This window comes from Clarias gariepinus, chromosome 25 (genome assembly GCF_024256425.1).
Source record: "Clarias gariepinus isolate MV-2021 ecotype Netherlands chromosome 25, CGAR_prim_01v2, whole genome shotgun sequence".
Lineage (NCBI taxonomy): Eukaryota > Metazoa > Chordata > Actinopteri > Siluriformes > Clariidae > Clarias > Clarias gariepinus.
Genome location: NC_071124.1, coordinates 19,753,988 through 19,777,262, shown reverse-complemented (window position 1 = coordinate 19,777,262; position 23,275 = coordinate 19,753,988). Strand labels below are relative to the sequence as shown.

At 38.0% G+C, this 23,275-nt stretch overlaps 1 protein-coding gene and 1 long non-coding RNA gene across 3 annotated transcripts; both read right to left on the bottom strand.

Annotated features, from left to right (window-relative positions):
- Nucleotides 1-447: 447 nt before the first annotated feature.
- Nucleotides 448-13,080, bottom strand: cers4b (ceramide synthase 4b). Its single transcript, XM_053486694.1, has 11 exons — nt 12,424-13,080; nt 11,282-11,446; nt 8,535-8,652; nt 7,086-7,204; nt 6,802-6,859; nt 5,528-5,578; nt 4,201-4,293; nt 3,019-3,147; nt 2,127-2,233; nt 1,733-1,889; nt 448-1,134 (listed from the first exon to the last, which is right to left on the bottom strand). The coding sequence occupies exons 2-11, from the start codon at nt 11,443-11,445 to the stop codon at nt 928-930; spliced, it is 1,203 nt and encodes a 400-aa protein (XP_053342669.1). The 5' UTR covers nt 11,446; nt 12,424-13,080; the 3' UTR covers nt 448-927.
- A 1,307-nt stretch (nt 13,081-14,387) lies between these two features.
- On the bottom strand, nt 14,388-19,926 carry LOC128513238 (uncharacterized). 2 transcript variants are annotated; one of them, XR_008356363.1, is made up of 5 exons: nt 19,776-19,926; nt 17,975-18,081; nt 17,243-17,722; nt 14,827-15,008; nt 14,388-14,666 (listed from the first exon to the last, which is right to left on the bottom strand). It is a non-coding gene; the product is annotated as an uncharacterized LOC128513238 (long non-coding RNA). The 2 variants fall into 2 exon arrangements; XR_008356362.1 differs by lacking the exons at nt 14,388-14,666; nt 14,827-15,008 and having other exon boundaries at nt 16,356-17,722.
- Nucleotides 19,927-23,275: the final 3,349 nt, after the last annotated feature.

Sequence of the window (23,275 nt, the reverse complement as noted above, 5' to 3'; positions counted from 1 at the left end):
CCAGATTGGCTGACCGTTGATACCTGTGTGCATGGGTGAGTCTTGGTATCAGTGGTTATAATGTTATGGCGGATTGATGTTATGTATATACATTGACACCACCACAAGGTAAATTAACATTGATTATCAGTTATTTACCCATAAACTGGTGAGTCCTCTCAGGCAATCTCATCCACTGCATTTTCTTTTTATATGAGGAAAATAAGTCACAGTATGACATGCTACTATTCCATCTGTTTATACATCCATCAGGGTCATCCACATATTCAGACTGAACCAAAGAACACAGAGCATAATGGGAAATCTAGTTAGGGTTCGGTTCCAATCAGGACGTTGAGTGTTAAAAATAACCGAGACAGAAATTCCTTAACTCATTTAATAAAACTTTATAAATTAAATACAGAAAAAGAACTTATATACAAATAAAATATAGATTTGTTCATCAACTATTGTATTATTTGCCCTCTGATTAATAGTATAGTTAAGAAAGGCAATCTATTCTTTTGTTTATATTTTGTGTTTATTAGGTAAAAAAAAGTTTCACAATTCTGTTTCAATAAATCTTGCTGTTTTACACATTTTAGTGCTTTTCCACATTTAATAGATCAGTTGAGCAGCTACTTAAGAATCTGTCTTGTAAAAGCAGGAAAACACTGGAACATCGAGTGAAGTGAGATTCCAGCAGCCTAAAGGTCCAGTCCATAGCTTTAGGTGTGTGAGACTAGCATCAAAGCCAAAGGTGTAGTGAACTTTTTAACATACGCAGAATCTGACAATCAGTAGCAGTGTTTTATAGCACTGTTTCACAGCAGTGTTTTTTTTTATGTTTTATCCAAACTGATAAATCCTGCAAATGTTTTATTTTTAATGTAAAAGTAAAGATATCAATAAGAACAACCTCCGCACTTTCGCTCTCTAGATAAGACGCTATCTTGCTTTGGGTGTTCTGCTGCTCGCATTAACTCTCTGATTAGCCAAGTTGTTTAAAACACAACTAGACGTCATCATGGCCAGTTTGGAATCGAGGACCACTTTCCTCTTTCTCCATGAGGCTTGATCCTCCTCTTCATCTCCATCTTCTTCTCCCTCCTCTTCTGCTTCGCTTTCATCATCACTGCGTTCATCTTTTTCCAACTGCAGGAAAACGAACGGGTTAAAAAGGTCAGGACGTTTAATGAAACACAAATGGTAAAACAAAGAATTTTTATATTTTTATACTTCAATCCTGTTTATATTATTTTAAATAGAAAAATACTACAATTTGAAAGAGATTTCCGAGGCTTCCAGACATAATATGAAATAACAATATAGACATTTACATTTTATTTTTATGTGTTTCCATGACTTTTAATTTAATATTTAAAGTTGATCAAACCTCACCCGTGGCCCAGGCTGTTTTTTCTATTAAAGCACTTTTTTAAATAAAATTTTTTTCTTGTAAAATTTTGTTGATTTCATAAAAGTAGGCTAGGCAGAAAACTGCAGTACAAACAAGTGCTGTGATGATAAAGGTCAATCTGGGATGCTGGAAACAACTCGAAATCTGAATCAGCCCACAAATTTATGGCCCATTTGGAGAAAAAAGAAAGAAAGACTGTGACTTCAGGGCTTGCTTAAGGGCAAAGTAACTAATCGTCAGCGGAACCTTTTTTCTCACTATAATGCCTCTTGCACTGTGAAACGTCTACCAACATTACAGAGTTTTTTTTATATCTCCAGTGCTATGACACACCTTGCCTAGAAAGAGGAACTTGTAGATCATGCGCAGTATGAGCCAAGCCCAGAAGATGTGCAGGAACTGCAGCACTAGCAGCAGAGCATTAAAGAAATAATACCCCACAAACGGCTGGAAGACCTCCATCGATGAGATCAGGGTGGTGTATATAATCCTTTTGGGGTAGAAAATGCAAAATATCAATAAGTCTGAAAACGGTTGCCCCTTATAATGAATCCTGTTGTCCAGTAAAGACAGGAAAATAACATTATTGCCAACTGAACACCTGGCAAGGATCTAATTACTCCATCTATTACACCACAGCTATGTTGTTACACTATCATTTTCTTGATCTTGCATTATTAATTAAGTAATTGTCTCCAAATGAAAGCTGACAGGACAAAGGTCTTACTTGCTTGGAAACACAACCAGACGTGTGACCAGGAAGACCAGGGCGAACGCCACAAAAAGCAAGTCGCAGGTTTTTTTCCAGCCTGCGTAGTTGAACATTTTTGCCGACTGTTGTGTAAAAAGAAGTAAAAACAACAATTTACAGCATCATTTCTCAAAATCTAATTTCTCAGACTCAAATGAACTTATTTATATTTGGACGTAAACTCATTTTGGCGTGACTGGCATCTGATGCCAATATGCTGTTCTACATGAGTTTTAACCCTCTACCTAATCTTTTAGTCACGCAACAGCGCTTTAGTCTTTTAACCAAAAGATTGCTAATTTCTTACTTTAATAATGAGTCATCATCTATACCACAGGGTCACGGGAGGGGGGTTGGAAGCTTATGCCAGGAGACTTAGGGCATGATGTCACTGTAGGTACACATTGGATGGGTTACCAATCCATTGCAGGGCACACACACACACACACACACACACACACACACACACATCAACATCCACACACTATGATCAAATTGGAAAAGCCTAATCTGCATGTCTTTGGATTGTGAGAGGAAACCAGCCTAGCTAGAGTTAACCCACCAAGCACAGAACATGCACACTCCATGCACACACAGACACGAAGCAAGAATCCAACCCGGACCCTGGAGGTGCAAGGCGACTGTTATAACCACTAAGCACATAATCAATAACTCCATATAAACATATTGCATTTTATTTTGTTTCAGCTTGGAGCTGAAAGTTGCAGAAACACATTTTTCAGTATCATTATAATGAATGGCATTCCATACAGTATGGAATTATCTGGAAGACCACTGATAAAGCCAGACATCCAGTGTATTGGATCCAATGTAGGACCCTGATATACCCCCCACAGAGCATTCTTACCTCTAGCAGGAAGTCAGAGGAGTCATGGACGAGCATGACGAGAGTGCCGACACGGATGTAGTTGGCGCAGTAGGAGAACCCGAGCAGAAAAATGGTGGCGATGTGGTGAACGATCTGCTCTTTAAAATCCTAGATTAAAAACAGTGCTGATTAGGCACTTTTAAGATTTCTATCTAAAATTAAGCTGTTCAAAAAAAATGTTATAAACCCGCTTTGGACATTTCATTCCAACACCTCGCAAATAGACTATACAGCCAAAAGTTTACCTTTTAAGTTAAAAGCATCTCACATAAATCAGTTAAGGATATTTCTGCCCTCTAAATCCCTTCTATATAACTGTAAGTACTACAGCATTATTGTTTGCTGGAGGAGGAATAATGTTCTGGGGGGCTGTTTAGAGATCATGCAAGCTCAAAGCATTTATTTTACATGATAAATCACCTATCCTCTCCTGTATTGCTCACTACAAGAGTTGAACTTTGTAAGCACAAGAACTTTGCATCAAGAGCCTCATGAAAAGGGATCCCCTGGCCAAGCAGCTGTACACAAGCCTAAAATCATGAGGCACCTTGCCAGGTCATGGCTGGAGTGGTGTAAAGCACACTGCTGTTAGACTCTGGAGCAGTGGAAACAATCTCTGGAGTGATAAGTCACACTTCACTATCTGGCAGTCTGATGGATGAATCCGGGTTGGCAGATACCAAAATACTGCCAAGTTTGGTGGAGGAGCGGTAATGGTCTGCAGTGCTGGTTACCAGGTCTTGAACCCTTTAGTTCCAGTCAGCGGGGTTGTAAATGCGTCAGCATACAAATATATTTTAGAAAGTTGTATGTTTCCAATTTTGTGGCGCCAGCTTGGGGGCCGTCCCAGTTTAAGCATGACAAAACCCATGCAGGAAGTAAAGCCCATAAACACGTGAGTTGATGAGTTTGGTGTGAAGGAACTCCACTGAACACCACTAAGAAAAACTCAAGGAAAATATTTAAACTAGAGGGGAGCAATAAAGGGACCATCTCCATATTAATGTCCATGGTTTTGGAATGTCAACCATCTGATTGTGATGGTCAGGTGTCCACATACTTTTGGCCACATGGTGTATGTTTTGCAGAATTTTTAGTGAAGCACTCTCCGAAGCTCTGAGTATTGCAAGTAGGCTTCTGTGCTAAAATGATAGCTCTTACCTTTCTCTTGATGTCCACTGAGACACAGAGCAGCAGGGACCAGTAGAAGCCCAGCTCCAGCATGTAGTACCAGTAATGCTCATTCTCCACACGCTGCATACAGGTATTGAACAGAAAGATTAGTTAATGTTGCTGAAAGATCAACATTATTACCAGATCATTATAAACGGCTGAAAAACATGCAGATTTAAGCAGCACCAAATGAATGCCAGAGGTAATCAAACAATCAATAAATAAAAATCTATTTATTAATGGGTTTATTAGTTAATCGATTAAAAAACACAGATTTTTTTTATTTTTTATTTAACAGATGCAGGTGTGCTTTTTCATAAATTACTAGCGGGGTCAATTCAGTTATGTATCCAGATTTATTTTTTAAAGAAATCTTTTATATTTTTGTTTGCAGTTGAGGTGGCAAAACATCTCCATTTTTCTATAATATTATACAAATAGCATGCTCTAAACTATTCATGTTAGCAGGACAGCATAGCATCCCATATAATAGGAATTATTTGCAAAGTTTATTTAGAATTGTAACAAAATCAGAAAAAAAAAAAATTAATATTAATATTAATACAAGCGTGATTTTTCCAAAATCACAATGCAAATGAAATCAACACCTAGGAATCATGGTAATATCATATTAGCTTGTGATTCCTATCCGTGTAAATTAATCCATTTAAAAGACATGCATTTCCAAACACACATTTTCGTGAGGATATTTCATTCCCATAATTATCCACTGCCCATCCAAAAAACAAACAAAAAAAGAAAACAGTCACACACTTAAATATTATATTTCGGACCGCTGTGTAAAGCCTACTCCAGCACATCCTAAAAGATCTGAATGGGGTTAGGGTCTGGTCTCTGTGATGGCCAATCCATGGGTGAAAATTGCGTCTCATGCTTCCTGAACCACTTGTTCACGAATTGATCCCGATGAATCCTACAGGAAATGTCTTCTGAAAGGCTCTTATCTATTTTTTTTAGTTAAATCCAGGTCGTGACTTTTTTTTAGGATTTTACTTTTAGACACATAAAAAAGCCAAAATGATATTGTGGTGCAAATCCATATGTTTACACTCTTACACTTGCTGTGTAAAATTTGAAGGACAAATGATCTGCTCTATCAGAATGTAGAAAGCAGTTTACAAACCTGTTATTTGGATAGATAGAAAATATTTTTGTCTTTTTGTTAAGCAGCTCTTTACCGTGAGCTGCCGATGCAAGTGCAGAAATGCAGTACGTGTTTGTGTGTGTTCTCCTGTCTGCTCTTTTTTGCATCTTTTATTAGTGTGTATTTATGTATGCAGCATGCAAAGCTCACTTGTTGGGGATATCCCTTCCAGCACTCCTTCTGCTCCCAAAACCAAGGTGTCTGCGCGAAAGAGAAAGAATGCGGTCAGACAACCACACACACACACACACACACACATACTGTACATACTGAAGCACATAGTGCAATCAGAGGTGATGATCACAACGACAGCCGGATCAAATCACCTCCTTTCACTGCGTACGGACTCTATTGTGCTAAATAACAACGTGGCAAATGAGATTGTTCAGAAATCAAAGAAGCGTTAAAGTGTTTCTATTAATTGATGAGCGACAGCTAAGTATCAGTAACGTGAGAATGTATCCTGCCCATGTGGGCTCTTGGTTAATGAGTGCTGGAAATCATCGGTGGCACATGAATGACAAATATGTATTATATTCTAAATTGCTTTGGGGCTAATTATGATATGTTACATGCAAGACGAACCAATAACAATTAGGCTGATGTGAGAGAGTGAGTAAGTGCCTGATGCTGACAGGATTAAATGTAGTCTGTGTCTGTGTAGTATTTGCAAATCATGCAAATAAAGAGTGCAAGCTGTCACGCACTGGTCAGATTCCACTTGTGCGGGGTCACGCCGATTTATTATTGACACGTACATAAAGCTACTTAACTAATAGCTTCCCTTGTTGTGTACAGCTGTACTGAAATGATACTGTCTGTATCTGTACCTGCTTAGTGCTCTAAATATCTGTAACCATATATTTTAAGTAGGGTGGCATGGTGGATTAGAGGTTAGCACTGTCGCCTCGCACCTCTAGGGTCGGGGTTTGATTCAAGCCTTGGATCTGTGTGCATGGCGATCGCATTTAATCGCATTTATTAAAATATTGTTTACTAAAATATAAACAAACTACTAATCTAATAGAAATCATCACAACATTGACCAGGCAGTTATTAAGGACGCTGTAAGCTCAATAACTCATGCAGAATCGCATATTAATGTTAATAAACAATCGCTATTGTCCTGCAAGATTGAGATCTGATTGCCTGCTTGTCCGTTCCGCTCACATGACTCTTTTTTTGTTTGTTGATGTTGTCATGTGAGATGACAGTCAAAAAAGTCCATCTCTAGAACCTTTCTCCTTTTCTTATCTGTAATCATGTCTGCTCAGAACACATTATCTGCTCATTCGAAATGGTGTATTCATATTTGTTCTGAGACAATCAACCCTATATCTATATATGAAATATATACAGGTTGTTACTTTCATAACTAATACACGACAGACTGACTACACGTGCTGTATAAATGTCACGCTTACATTGATTAGCGATGCGAGTCCACCAGTGAACGATATCAAGTAGAAGAGAAACCTCCAACTACAAAACAAAAGGAAAGAGAATTTAATCATAAACATTTGGATCACATGGTCATTAAACCAGTTTATAACTGGATATGATATACCATCTATAGTCACACACAGTTAAACCCTGTGTTACTTTTATCAATAAGATGAAGACATGATACTTACTGTTACTAAGTGGTATATCAGAAATATGGCGGATCTCGAATGTGAATAAACATGAATATTTCGCACGAACACACCTTGCTTCACAGAACTTCTTAGTGTTGCTGGGTCTGTCCTGATTTCGACGGTGACGGAACCAGATCTCAATTTGTTTCTGCGTTAGACCGCTTTGCTTCACCAGACTGTTGAGCTCATGCTGAAAAGCAGTTAACAAAAATACATTTGAAAAGGGATAGTCTTATTTTTATATCTAAAATGATCTTTACATACGTTGGTTCTCAAGGCTAGAAAAAAGAAATATGCTGATATAAGAAGGCCTAGTGTAAGCCTTGTCTAGACTGAGATTGGTTTAGGAAAAGTGAAAGCTACTGCTATACAGCACTGTGCAAATAACTGGTCATGCAAATAACTACTGTAGAGCAAGGATTTCTTTAAAAAAGTTTCTACACGCACAAAAACTATATAAACAGTGATTAATGCAACAAAGTCGATAATCGGCGTGACGACCCTTTGCTTAAAAGTAGTCTTCTAAGAGTATCTTATTTGCAGTTTTATAAGGAAATTTGCTGCCTAGTTTGACAGTCCTTCTGAGGATATTGTCGCACCTGCTTCTTTTTCCATGCATGGAAAACCCAGATTTTCTTTGCATATTCTGGCTTAGGACGTTAGGGTCGGAACACAGGATCAGCCAGGACACTCAAGATCCCAACAACAGTGGCTTGGAGAAGCTGGGTCTTGAAACGCTGACCTACTAATCAGAAACTCAGAGCCTTGACCTGCTGAGCTACCAAAGCCCCACTGGATATTCAATTCAATTCAAGTATATATTTATATAGAGCTTTTAATTATGGAAATAGATTAGATTGTGCCTTGTGATGGATTGGCACCCTGTCCAGGGTGTACCCCGCCTTGTGTCTTAAGTCTCCTGGGATAGGCTCCAGGCCCTAGCGACCCTGAATACAGGATAAAGTGGTATAGACAATGCGTGAGAGAGAGAGAGAGAGAGAGAGAGAGAGAGAGAGGTTGTACCATCACAGTGTACTTGCAGAGTTTACATTTCCCAAGGCCTAGCAGATGTTTATCAGCACATAACTTTGCAGGGCAAAATACCTTTTCTAATCTTCTTACCTTTATTTACAGCTGACTTTCCCAGTCATGGACGGTTTCAACATGAGTCTTGCTGTTTCCTCATGTAAATATTTTTTAAATATTTTAATAATTATATGTTTTTTTGCTTAAACATTAAATGAGATATCTTCTAGGGAAGCTGTAAAAAAGTAATGTATACAGACAGTAAATTTCCAACTGTGGTGTCTTTAAAAAAAATTGACTCTGACTCTAGACACAGCTCCGGGAAAAGTGGTATCATGAGGCGTTAGGATCCATAATTGTTTGTAAAGCGACATGGATATGTTTTTCCAGGAAGACGGTATGCAAATCTACACGAGCCACCTGGGACTTTACACATGCTACCTTGATGAACAATACATCTTTTGTGTGTGTGCTTATTTTCCCCCTGAGCTCACCGGTGCAGGTTGTCTGTTGTGTTTGGTGTAAAAAACCTCCAGGCTTGGGGCAGGTGAGGCTGATAAGCGCGCCTTATCTTTCACCCCTAGGTGTCTGCTCAGAGGAACGGCTATGCTCCTGAATAAGAAACAACATGACATACATACATGTGAACTCTTCATTTCATAAACGCTTACTGGATCAAATATAGACACATGTGCGTGAGAGTGTGTGTGTGTGATGTTAGTTAGACCGAGGAAAGATGAGCTCAAACATGGGTAAGAGGGACAAATTGATCAGGTGATAGCTCAGGTCCGCTCTGGTTACAGCGGTGGTCAGCTGCCACAGTAACGACGCCACAGCTTACACACACACACACACACCTATGCGAGATTTAGCACCTCATCCGACCTTGGCCCCTGAGCAAGCACTTGGACACACACAATCCTACAGATGCACATTTAGCTCAGCTCCTCATTCTTCTACATGCCAACATACAGTATGGCCAACAAACAGCCAAAATAATAATAAGTTGATAACTTTGTATTATCTTTTAAAGCTTCAATATGAACTACATCCAAAATAACTTTTAATCTGTTATAGCAAGTGTGTTATGAAGTCTCGGCTTGTTTTTAAGCCTTAATTGAAAGCCGACACTCCCACTTGGGAGCACCCTTGGGATTTTTCAAGCTATGGGAGCCTTGAATACCGTAAACATTCTGAATTTCAGTCATAGAACTAGTCGATGTGTCTGCCCTCCACTCTTTGAGTTATTAGCTCATCTTCCATCCTCAACAACTGCCGACTAGAACCCCTTAAACCCAGGGAACTCCTGTTCTGGAGAATGAACTAACTCGGGAACAGAACCAATTACAGAGGTAATATCATAAAGCACAGACTCTGTATTAGCATTTTTAAATAGATTTTTTTTTTTTACCTACGACAGCACGTCCTGAACTGTTGTTTCCCCACTTAAATATCACAGCAGTTTGCTAACAAATGCATTTAAAAAAATTTATTAACCATTTAAAGTTGCATTTCCTGTTAATATCCATGCGACAACTTTGCATTATTACTTATGTACTGTACCTCAAAGTGTACATGCATAACTCATCCATCTTTTAGCTTTATGGTCTGCTCACTACTCTCAGCATTACATATTATGCAAATAATAGACTCAGTCAGTGTCAAGTTCATGCTGTTTTTGCACAAGTATTACTATTTGTCCTGTTGTCACTTTGTCATAAATACAATTGCACATCAAGGTTGCAATGCATTTCACTTTTTTCTTTGTTTGTTTTTAGCATCGTGCATTTGGTATCATACCACATTTGGTTATCCTTAAAATTACTTTGTTATATATAAGATATTCAGTGTGCAACCACGTCTACAAATCTGTTTTTGTGTTACTGTCCCTATTGCTGCTGAATGTCTGGAATTTCCTCAGGATCTGTCAGTCTGTCTGTCAGTCTGTCTGTCTGTCTGTCTGTCTATCTATAGCAGCTATAAAGTATAATTTGCTTTTTTTAGTGTTGTTCTTGGCATTTTACCAGAAAGTTCCTGAAGAACTTTCCCATTATTAAAAAAAAATTACGACTAACACCGGAGACTCCTTCCAACAATTATATACGTTTCTGTGTTAATTAATCACACATTTAATATACTTAGTTTCAGATTCAGATTATGTTCAGTGTTTACCCTATGCTCTATATTCTGTTACTACTATATAAACAATAACTATTAAAAAAGAATAAGAAAATTAATGTAAAAATGCAATTAGCTTTTAAACTTGTACCATCAGAGGTTCTATTATGGAAAATAATCAACACATTCTGACTAATCAGATTTAAGAATTCAGCAGTGATATGGTCCAAGACATCATTTAATGCAGCATGTTGTAAGAAGATTCTGAAAGTATTATCAGTATATTTAAGATGCCTGACTATGTAAATTTTAAGTAAAAATGAGTAAAAGTTTCCTTACAGAATAGACGTCATATTGTGACCCATACATGTCATGATGCGTTATTGTATGTACTGTATGTTACATTCATAACAAAGAAATATGTATTGGGATACAAATATGTATTGGGAACATCTGAGAGTTGTTCAGAACTTGTTTGCTTCAGTGTAAAGCGAAGCAATTTGAGTTTACGAATTTTTTTCAGTCAGTGAAAGCTGTTCCAAAAGAGTCATCCACAATACCAACATTGCCTTTGACATGCGTTCAAAAGCTTGTGGATTTTCTGCACATTGATTTTTTTTTTTAATTTTGGGTGGCTAAAACGGATTATCTGCAGTTACATTATTTCTTCTGGAAAAACTCCGCAATACATCGCAATACAAATTTTTTCGCCTTAAGAACTCGCCTTAAAAAATTTAATTTGTATGCAGTGGTTCCGCTGTATATTTTAAAATAAATATGTAATGTATTGATTGCTTATGTTATAAATTATATTTAATTTTATATATTTTTGCCTTTAAGGTCGTGAAATCCTACCATTCCTCTATAATCCTATAGGTGTTGCTCTAAACTATTCCCACATTCACGGGCAGCACAGCATCCTGTGTGGAAGGATGTTTGTTTAGAATTGTTTAGAAAAAAAACAATATGGAATCGGTACATTATAAAATCGTGATACTTATAGAATGGTAATACAAAATGATTAAAACTGTATCGGCTGACCCCTGGTGATTCCCGTCCCTAAAACTTAGTGTACTAGTATGTAGCTTTGGACAAGAACATGTAGACACAGCATGTAGGTCACCTCTCAAAAACCTTTCTCAGGCCTATGAACGCCATTGCCAGGGGTAACGAGATGAGCAGGTCCCGGGGCATTGGAGAGTCCTTGATTTGCTCCAAATCCTTCCAGCTGATTCCAGGGGGAAGCCAGTACTCCTGCCTCCACAACCACTCATTAATCAGCTCCATGCTGCAGGAGGTGAGAGCAGATAATATGAATGTGGTATATAAGCAAATGTCTGCATCAAACCAAGCACAGCTTGTGGTGGTGAGATAGTCAATATGGATCTTCTAGCTCATAAAATGAGGGTTACAAATACTCTGGCTATATAGGCTTAGTTTTATGGTTTGACAGCATGGTGGCTTAGTGGTTAGCACGGTCGCCTTGCAGGGTCACCTCCAGGGTCTGGGTTCAATTCCCATCTGAGGGTCTGTGTGCATGAAGTTTGCATGTTATCCCAGTGCATGGTGGGTTTGGTAGTGTGTAAATGTTGATCGAAGGTCCTACCCTATAAAAAAATACCCCGTAAAAATGGGAATAAATACAATGTTCGTGGGACTATACAGAGGTTCCCTGGATGTACAGTATGGATAGAGGTTTAGGTTTTAAACATTAAGTGACCCCAATGTTATTTGCAATGATATGGAGCGTATGCAGGTACAATATGGTCATGAAAGGAGAAAAAAATATAGAATTTCGTTTGAATGCATAAAAATAGTGACCATCTGTGGTGAGGGTTTAGAACCAAGTCACCCTGTATAACCCTTATTATATTCTCACTAATGTAATTTCTAAGAAGAAAAAAAATTCTATCGACTTTAAGCTTATCAACACATTACACACTATAAGACAATGTCTCCGGAGATGTGATCTAATCAGCTCTCGCTATCTGAAGGTCAGATCTGCTGTCTTTTTCTTTCCGTCACGACGTATTAAAACGCATTCAAAGCCACTCGCTGATATTAAACACAATCTAAACTTAATGAAGCCTATCAGCGGAGGCCATCAGCTTTATATGCCCATCAGTATCACGTGACAATATGTCCCGCGTATCTAAACACTCGCTACGTCGCGACCTAATTAAGAATATTATCCCTCACTATGTTTTTCTCTTATGTCTTTGACAGTGTACGCTATATAACGCTGTATATCAGCACCGAGAGTACCTGGCGGTGATGTTTCCAGTGGTTTTCCAGCGGTGTGTCCTCCGTCCAGGATGCAGAGAAAGAGAGAGACAGAAACACACAGAGAAAGAGAGAGAGAGGTCTGCTGCACAGCGGCGCGTGAACTGTCCGGTACTGAAGAGCGATTTACCAAGGAATCGGTTCCTTATAATCGATTCTTTTTTTTTGCGAGTCGATTGCGAAATGTGAATCTAAGAATCATCAAGTCAGGTTTAATAGTGATGGGAAATTTGAATCATTTTAGTGACTCGGTTCTTTAAATCTCCTCATTCTCTAAATGAACGAATCTTTTTTTTTTAGTCATTTCGTTCTTTTAATTAGAAATAAAACGAAATGTTGCATTTTCAATAAAAAGACCCCCAATTCGTCTACATACACAAATTTTAGCTATAGTTCCAGTAATAAAATATTACAATGCAGTCAAGCTCACCATCATATCTTTGTCCGAGTCGTTCGTTCTTTTGAATTTATTGCACTGCATAGCGCCTGTGGGAGTCACGTGACAAAAGAACGAACGACTCGGAGTAGAAGAGTCATTAAGTAAGAACCGCTTAATTCTGTTTCCTGTACATAACCTACGGAGGTTTTGCGATGCTCTGCGCATGCGCGCCCAGTAGAAAACGATCGAATCACTCTCTGAGACTACTCATTCTTGTGAGTCACGTTAAAGAGTCGTTCAAAAAGAAAAGTCGTTCATGAACAACCTAGCACTAATGACTGAAACGTGTTTTCCTCATGTACTGTACATTAGTCACATGGTATCAGTGTCTCACTAGAATTTATATCCTTACACACATTCATTAGCTATATATATATATATATATATATATATATATATATATATATATATATATATAAAAGAATGGAGTGTTTGTGTAAATCAGTCAAGAGAACTTAACAAAAGTATAGTTCATTGTGTTCAAGTGTGCATTGTTTTGCATAAGACCAGATACACGTTTGTGCCTAGAATTGTGTGATTCCCTTGTTCTGTTTCCTTGTCCAACTTTAAACTTCACTGACATTTGCCTAAATCACACCCTTGTATGTACTGTATGCAACATGTGGCTTATCACATTCCGAGCATGTTTGTAAATCTGACTGTGGGTCCTGTGCATTTAGATGAATTTGAGATAAGTTTGACACATGAAAAATGCAGTGATAAGAAACAGACAGTCACCGGAGGTAGTCAGTAATACTTTGTTTCTCACTCTTTACATAACAGCCCATCCCTTTTACATTTGTGATGCTAGATTAGCATACATGCAGTATCTGATTTTGTTCCACCTGTCTGGGTTATGTTGCATTCGTGTTTTCCTATTTGTCAGCAAGCATTAGCAGTTCAAAAACATGTATTCTTATTCACAATTATTATTGATCAAAATAATAATAATAAAAATGTTGCATTATTGTGTTTATAATAATTACATTGTGTTAGAATATAAAATATAATTATGAATAAAACGCCTCATTTAAGGTCAGCCATATATTCTCAGGAAAACTCCCCCCTGTCATATTCACAGATTTTCCACACAAAACAGCCAAGTGGCTCTCAGCCAATCGGCCGTTGGCCCTGAATTCCCAAAGGGACTCATGGTGTCTCATAGTGTGACAAGAAAGAGAGAACAACTAAACCCAAATGAGATTCCATTGCTTAAGGAAGTGGGATCTGTAAATAAAACAACAGCACATTATTAAGTAGTAATTTATTACTGGGTTGTTCTAGTTATTAGCCTGTAAATAGGTCTATAATGTATAATGTCAACTTAGACTTCTTGTGCTGGCAGAACAGGTTAGGATAAATAGTCACAATGATATTGTATACATTTGATTAATACCCTTAATATCTGAATACTTCCCAAAACGATCTGAGCTAAAAGACTTTGTGGTAAATTAAAAAATTCATATTAAACAGCTAAAGGACTGCAATATATTTACGAACAAGACTCAAGAAGAAAAGTCATCTTACACCTCCAGGTCCTGGGTTCGATTATTGCGTCGATTCTGTGTCCATGGAGTTTGCATGTTCTCCCTGTGCTTGGTGGGTTTGCTCTGGGTTTTCCAGTTTTCTCCTCCAGTCCAAAGACATGCAGATAAGCATAATTGCCCATAGTGTGTAAATGTGCATGTAAATGTTGACTAGAGGTCCTACCATAATTGTACAAAATGGGAATAAATACAATGATCACCATTGGCCTCCAGGGTCTCTGGGTCGACTACAGAGGGTCCTAGATGAATGGAATATTGAAATTAATTGCAGAGTTAAGAGTTACAGACCACAAGAAGGAGATTAGACTTGTGAATTTATTGATTGGAGTTGGCAAGGTCATCCTAGTGGCAATTCCATTGTTATGTTAAAGTATATCTGTAAGAGCATCTAAGATTCACCTTTATTTTTCCTGTCAGCAGAGACAGAACTCTGAAATCTGCCTAATGATCAGGAGAGAAAAGTCCTCCTGTATGTTCTGCTCATTGGGCTTCACTAAATCTCCACTGGGAAATTATGAGCATGTGATGATTCATTTCTTTCTTGACAACAGGGGCCATTGTTCACTGTTTTACAAGTGCATCTGTCAGGAAGTAGCAGAATCCAAGTGTAAAAAGTTAGCGAGATAAAAAAAAAACACACACAATTTAACCATAAATGACAATGTTGGATTATTTGTCTTTAATATAAAGAATTGTACATGGCACTAGTAAATAAAAAGCAATTTACTCATATTTAATAAGTCAATAAAAAAACAACAACAGTGTATTAATTTGGTAGATGCTTTTATCCCCAGTGACGTTCCAGAATTGATGTCTTTTGAGCAAACACTTCTTTAATTGCTGTATACATAATGATGATTCACAAACACCATTGTGTCGCACCCACCTGAGTGATGTCAGCAAGTCGCTAATAAGCACTACTATCTCTTTCTCTCTCTCTCTCTCCCTCTCACACACATACACGCACACATACACACACACACACACACAAACAGTGATAGGAATGGTGGATGTTTATGTATCCTTGAGTGTCCCTGGAGTCTCTCCAATCTGTACTGCTTATCAATACCCTCTCTTCAGAGATTCTAACTCTTACTGGATCGCTCACATGATCGCGCATGGTCTATTTTACACATTCTTTCGTACACTTATGATTAATGTAGTACATAGATAACAACCCGGTACCCAAACACAATACGACACACAATGACCAAGAGCCTAACTGGTTTAAAGAAGGAGTAATAAGCAGAATAGTTAATGCTAAGTGTATGTATGCCATGGATATCAGAAAGCAGAAAAGAGTTTACGCAAGATTTAGCTGCAGCCCTTGGCTAAAGTACCTGAGTCAGCTTGTTAACCATGAACCTATTTGCTTCATTTGGATTAGATCTGTCTGTGTGACAGGGCTTAAGCACAAGATTTGTGATATTGTGGCTCGCAGCTTGAGAGATTTGATTGGATTTTGCAAAAGAATCACATGCTGGTTTGAGTATTATGCAAAGGGGATATTAAATAGTGAAATTTAAAACATAAAAGATAAAGAGATGTAAATTAATGCAGAGTTGAGAAAGATTTTTGCAAAAAAAAAGGAAAAAATTTAAATAAAAAAAATCTGAAGTGTAATTTTTCTGCATAATTGACACCCACGGAATAAAATATTTCAGTGAAATACTTTTGTCTATATGGTGAAATACACGGTGAAAAGTCTTACTGAAATGCACTATATGGACAAAAGGGTTTGGTCAAACCTGTTAATTATTGAATTCAGATCATGCAACCAGACCCCTTATCCTCAGTCTAGAACAATCTTAATGTTTGGCCTGCATGGAACCCTGTGACCTCAACCCCATAAGGTGCCTTTGGGGTGAACTGGAATGAAGACTGCCAGCCAGGACGTCTTGTCCAACACCAGTGCCTGGCCTAAAAAATACTTTTCTAGAATAAACTAGCTGTCGCACTCTGTTCCCGCAGAAACACTCCAAAATCTTGTGGACAGCCTTCCAAGAAGAATGGAAGCTGCAAAATGGGGTCCAACTCCATATTGAAGTATATGTATTCGGATACAATGTATGCAGGTTTGGCCGAATACTTCTGTCCATATGGTCTATATTCTATATAGACCATATTACTATATGCATGTAAATATAGTATTTATAATAGTTAATAACTAAAATGGCTTGGATAAACTATGTATCCTGAACATACAAAAAAACAATATAAATATAAATAGTACAAGTGTGAGGAACTGGCACACTGTATTTTAATGGTCCAAATGCGTAGGTGCTGAAATGAGACCATTCTGGACAACATTAGGAAAGTGACGGAAAGCCCTGCAGTATACATTTATATAAAAATAAAGCTTTTACAGATAGGAAGGCACAATTTTCCAGCTTATCAATGATTCAAAGTTGTGATTCAGCAAATATAGAGTACACCAATTATAAGTAAAAAAAAAGAAACAAAACTCTATGGGTTATGTAAATCCACATTGTAAAACAGCAGTAGTTATACAGTATTCACCCATGCAAAACTGGTAAAAAATCTATTATGGTTATATAACAAATATTTCATGAGTGGTAAAAATGTAGACAGAAGTGAAAAGTTAACCCGCCCACACCTTTTACTTTGTTTCTAATTGGCCACCTTGCACCCGAATTGTCGTGCAGTTTGTGTTAATATTCATCTTTAAATTTGTATATAATTTGAGTAGTGATTATTTGAATATTGTTTGCATATACAAAACTTTCAAATGCTGATTGCTGACCAATCCCAACAAAGCCTGCTCGAAGAATTCTGAGCTTCCATTCAATCATACCTCACTCAAGCATGTGTCCAGCCGGAATCAATATCCAGGTCACTCAGCATTTGGTCTTCATTTATATTTACTGTAAGCATAAAGGGTTGGTTTCGATTTCATAGCCTTTAATTTATTACACCAGCGTGAAATCAAACTGTTCGCAGTCCATCTTTGTGATCGTTCCAGGAGGAAGCTGGCACAGTACCGTATGGGTCCAGAAGGATCCGGAAACACCGCACCAACAGGAAGACTAGGAAGAGTAGTAGAAGGCCTACGAAGCAGAGGGCCGTGCTTTGCTCCGTATCTGTAGCCAGAGACAAGCCTGATGTAACCCCATAACCTGAAGCTGGAGTCAAAGACTGAAACTCATAGTCCAGCAGAGGAGCGTTACTCATTTTACTTAAGAAAGAAACTATAAGGCCCGTCACTGGATGGCCAGCAGGTGAAGAGATGAGGAACAACAGAGGAAGAGCTCACTGGATGTTGGAAAAGAATCTCCTAAAAGTTAAAGAGGGTAGAAATACTGTTAAGTTAAATTCTTCAAGCTTAATTAAACTTAAATTATATATATATAATTATATATATATTATATAAATTATATATATAAAAAAACTCTAAAACAGTGTCAGATTCATATCATTATAGTATTACGGATACAGTTAGCGCTGTATGAAAGTGTATTTTTTCAATTATAGAAATCATCAAAAGTTAACAAATGGGGAAAGAATCAGCAGTTAGAAAAATACTAACCCACAGAGTGGTGTGACGACCATGGTGGTGTAGGGGTTAGCAATGTGCCTGCGCACGTCCAGGGTCAAGGGGGTTTGTTTGTGTCTGTGTGCGTGCACTTTGCTGGCCTGAAGAATAATTCAAAGAATTTTGCTCAAGTTTAATTTAACATTTTTTATAGGTTCATCCATTCTCTTGAAAGATGGAAATAACTGTGTCCCGGATTGGGAAAAAAAATAAGTGATTTAAAACCATTTATTACTATTACATTATTATGGGTGCACTGCAGTCACAATGTAGTGAGAGACATGCTTTTACAGTGAAATGCAGATCACTGGCTAACTGTTTATACAGTTTATACTTAGCTTAGAAAGACAAGCAAAGAGGTATCTGTATAAAAGCATGTCTCATGTTGTGAATTTTCACCTAAGGGAATAACAAATGGAACTTAGGCAAGGTTAAATTATGCAGACTGATCAGGGTGGCTATTTTAGGAAGAAATATGGGCCAAAGCAAAGGAACTGATTGATTCCAATCTTAAGAAACACTTGATCAATATCTGCTACAATAAAGAAGACAAGCATGTTGCTAAGTTATATCACATTCCGGGTAATCAGATGAAAACCATTTTCATGATCAATAAAGCGATCGGATGTGGGTGTGTGTGTCTGGAGTCGAACATGTATAAGAAATCACTCACTCATCGTCTATACCGCTTTATCCTGTATTCAGGGTCGCAGGGAGCTGGAGCCTATCCCAGGAGGCTTAGGGCACAAGGCAGGGCACACACACATAAATACACACACTCACAGGCTCATTCACACACTACAGGCATTCCCAATTTGGGAATGCCAATTAGCTTAACCTACATGTCTTTGGGTTGTGGGAGGAAACCGCAGTACCCGGAGAAACCCACCAAGCACGGGGAGAACATGCAAACTCCATGCACACAGAGACAGGAATCGAGCCCTGCCGGGAATCGAACCCAGACCCTAGAGGTGCAAGGCGACAGTGCTAACCACTACACCACTGTAGTTTTATAAGAAATGTGAAATTAAAAAATCACTGAACTGTGTTCTCTGGTCATGCACTTTAGCCTATGAGTTCTCTGGGCCAGTTATCTTCTATAGGTTAACGTTCAAGGGATAAAAAATACAGCCATAGCTCAACTCAATAACCTGCACCCATAGAATGCCATCTTTATGAAAACCTTAAAAGTATAGAAGCTCAGCGACTTAGTATACTGTCAGCACAATTTATTCCAACTGTCGCTTCTGCCTCATCCACAAAGACAGGTTAATATCCAAGGATAGAGGATAAGCCAAAAGACATTCTGTCTTTACTAGTGCTTAAGAGAGACAAGATTGCAGAGCCTAGACTTTACATCAGCTATAAAATGTCTGACAAACATTGTAATTCTCTATGAGGTCATGTTCTGGAGAAAAAGTCAGGATGAGTAATGAAAGGATAATATGTTGTGAGTGTAGAGATATATTAATGTACTTTTAAACATTTATTTCTGAGAGACCTCATAACTCAGGGGCCAACTTCCTGATTCAAAGCAAAAGACTCTCATTGTTCTCTACATCATATCAATGCAAATTTGATATATACAGTGTGTGTGTGTGTGTGTGTGTGTGTGTGTGTGTGTGTAAATAACTATTTATAAATAAATAAATACATAAATATATAAACAATGCCCTGTGCGGTTCTTCCCTTTTAGTCCAGAAAAGTAAGTATATGAATCCAACAAACAAACCAAAAAAAGTATAAAGCTATAGCAATAAGTTTTTTTTGTTTTTTTTTTAAATACAAAACTTACTTTCTAATAATTCCGGATTGTATCTCCAGCCTGCCATAACGCTCTGTATCGCCAAACAACACCGGCTAACGCATGCTCCACATCACAAGGAGAAAGTGTTAGAAATGAAACTCCGCCACTCACCGGCGCAGGTCGCACACATTTGGATGTTGTCCCGGTTCCAGGAAGCTGCGCGCGCGCACCGAGAGCTGCAGCTTTTTGCTCTTTACCCGCGAGCTCCCTGAACTCCCCTGGCACGCGCGGACTCCTATTGGTTTCACGCTGCACGCGCTCAGACGCGATCCACTCAAGATTAAGCCGGAACTGATACTTAAAAATGATGATGATCATCATCATCATCAAGTATAATCATTACTACGACCCACTCTCCATCCTCAGTATTATTTTTATATTTGTTTGTTTGTTTGTTTGTTTGTTTTATGCTTGTTGAAATTACAAATATAATCATACACTCGTACTGTAAAACTACCACACTTGTTACTGGGGTGTCACCCACCAAGGTGAAATAGAGTGTTTCCCAATTTATGTTTTACATCATTTCATAGTCTAACAACATAGTAAGTTTTTGATCTTTAATTTTAATAAGATGTAAAAACTAACTAAGTTTAATGTTTACAAATTATTATTTTTTTTACTTTTTCATTCAGTGATAATGACTGTGATAATGTGCTGTTGATATGGCCCACACATTCACCTGACCTTGTGATACATTTTAAGGTCACGGGCGGTCGTTTAAGCATTTCACTGCATATCATACTGTGTATGACTGTATATGTGACAAATAAAATTTGAATTTGATTTGATTTTTTTTCTGTGGTTCTGTGTGAAAGGACAGGTCTTTATCCCCCATCTTCCTACAAGCCTAGGAACTCAAGCAAAGAATCATTGAGGCGCTGGAGAATATTACACAAGATAAGCTACAGCGTGTTTGGTAAGAGCTGGACTACTGACTCGACATGTGTCATGTCACAGGTGGTACACATATTAACGTTTGTGAAATTTAAAATCTACATCTGTTTGAATATGTTGTTGGGATCTTATTAAGTATCTTTCAACTGAAAACATTAATATATTATCCATCTATCCATTTTTTATATTTATATCTATCCAGAGAGAAATTCTAATTTTCTCATACTCCAGTTAGGAAGCTGGGGTCAGAGCACAGCTCAGCCAGGATACAGAAGATAGGGTTAAGGGCCTTGCTCAAGGGCTCAACAGTAACAACTTGCCAGTGTCATCTTTAGTTTTATGTCAGGTTAGAAAATCTCACTGTCCATCTGTTATTCAGTCATGCGCACTCCTCTGCTTTTACTTTGGTTGATCAATTGAATGTCACATCTTATAATCCTCATGTGCAAAAATTGTGGAACATTTGGAAAATTAAGTATCTATGATAGTTAAATTTTAAGTCTTGTGTGAGACGAATGTGAGAGAAATATATTTGAACAAGAAGTCAATCAGTCATTTAATAGGACTTGTTTAAACCTGTTTTTGTCACAACAGTTTTTTTTTATTTATAATGAGGCATGTGTTTGCAGAAATACAACACACTGTCAAGAGTGTTCATTATTTCCCCTATTTTGCTCAGAGTTTCAGTTTTTACTACTCAGCATTTTTTTTTCTGTCCCAAAAGAGTATCATACTGTAAAACAGTGTAGGATTACATGTGTACAGGAAGTTGTCTAAAATACTGGACTATTCTAACCATGCTGAAATTTTTATATTAAACAGTAAAGGGTAGTACAAGTAAATGTTTACATTTGGCAGATGCCCATATCCAATGGGGCTTACGAAAACCAATTAAGTTCCTATCAATAATCACAGACTGACCCTGGTTTACTACAGTAAGTGTTAGATCGGTAGGTGTTGGATCAGAGAGGCTGGGCAAATGCAATAGCAGTTTAAGCATTTATTTTTATATAAAACACATAGTTCATAGATGTTTAAGGAGCAAAATTTAAAACACAGGTAGTTTAAGTGATGAGCAATTGGCAGTCAAATTCGGCATCCTGAAGGTAAACACACAAAAAAAAACCATGCAAAGATTAAACACCTAAAAAAACAAAAGCCTCGGTAAAATCATGTAGGATACACTGAACTAATAATCAGCAAGGTAAGTCAGTTCTAGATGTGCTTAAGTAGATACAGTGGTCTTGTGGAACAGCCCTCGGCTGACTGCCAATGTGACCTTGGTGTGTGCGTGCTGGGTTCTGTAGTTCATGGTGGCCATGTTTGTAGTTTGTCATGCATTAGAGTCTGTCAACTGCCTCAAGGAAAGTTACCAGGTACAGGGTGTTTGACATAAAATTCCTGCCATAGTATGGGATCTAGAACATTGTGTGCAGATATCCAAGAATGATTCTCCAACCTGTAGCCCTTTAAATTAATTTCTTTACATTTATGGCATTTGGCAGACACCTCAGAGACCCTTTTATTTCAATACACATATAAGCATTTAAGTTTTAAATCCCCTACAGTGGCAGCTTGGTGGGGCTGGGTTTGAACCCAGGACCTTCTGATCAGACATCCAATACACTAAGCTACCTCTGCCCAGTAAAGTCCGGTTTAACATGTAAGTTTAAATTAAACATGCAATCATGCTCACTTGGTATGCAGGTTTTCCTCTAAATGGTGAGGGGTTTTCAAAGGGGTGTGGATGTAGCACGAGTCACCAGGGGAACAGAATTGACAGGCTTGGGTCTGGAGAGATGAAAGAGGAGTGCAAGTCTATATGTTACCTCATTTATCCTCTTGAGGATCTGGTAAAGTCTGATATACTGTACTCCGGAGTTAAGTTTGCACAAACATCACAGGAACAGGAATACCCTTCATATAAAAGAAAACAAGACCAGTCTCTGGAATGCCCCACTTCTTGGTTTGGACACTTAACTGTTAGACTTAGGGTAGGTAACTAGATGTGAGGCTCACTGTGATTTCCAGTATCTCCATGGAGCCTGGCCAAACTTGGCCTGTAAACTGCATGTCCTAATTACTGACAATGTCGTCAGGGACGCCTAGATAATGAAATACATCAAGCTCATCAGTTTAAAATAATGTGGACAGACCAAGTAGAAGAATAAGGCATAAAGACTTGAAGGTCTATTATAACCACATTTGGCATTATTATGGATAATGAAATATATGGCTATGATATAAGTCTGTCCATGTGCATGGAAAGCCATCAGTTTACATTGAGGTAAAGTATGTGGCACTTTAGTTCGGGTATAGGTAGTGCAGAAGGAGACATATTTGTAGGTGTCTGTGAACATGTTGGGTCAACAGTACTTAAACCTGAGAAGGTGGTAAGTTTTTTGAGTGACAGGCTGCCCAATGACCAGAGTGGTATGAGTTTAACTCTCAGGCCGATGGGAACAAAGATCAAATAAGTGGAACAAGTTGATAGAACTGAATGTTCTTGTTTGGAGGTGATCTCCTGATCAATGTCCCATGTGATTGTTTGCATGAAACACAACTGGGTCCAGGGTTTGGGTTATGATCAG

Coding starts and splice junctions, on each gene's coding strand:
- cers4b (XM_053486694.1), bottom strand. CDS start 11,445: ATGGAGCTGATTAATGAGTGGTTGTGGAGGCAGGAGTACTGGCTTCCC. Junction 3,148..4,200: donor CAGTGGACATCAAGAGAAAG/GTAAGAGCTATC, acceptor TTTTTAATCTAG/GATTTTAAAGAGCAGATCGT. Junction 2,234..3,018: donor CCTCTGACTTCCTGCTAGAG/GTAAGAATGCTC, acceptor TTTACACAACAG/TCGGCAAAAATGTTCAACTA.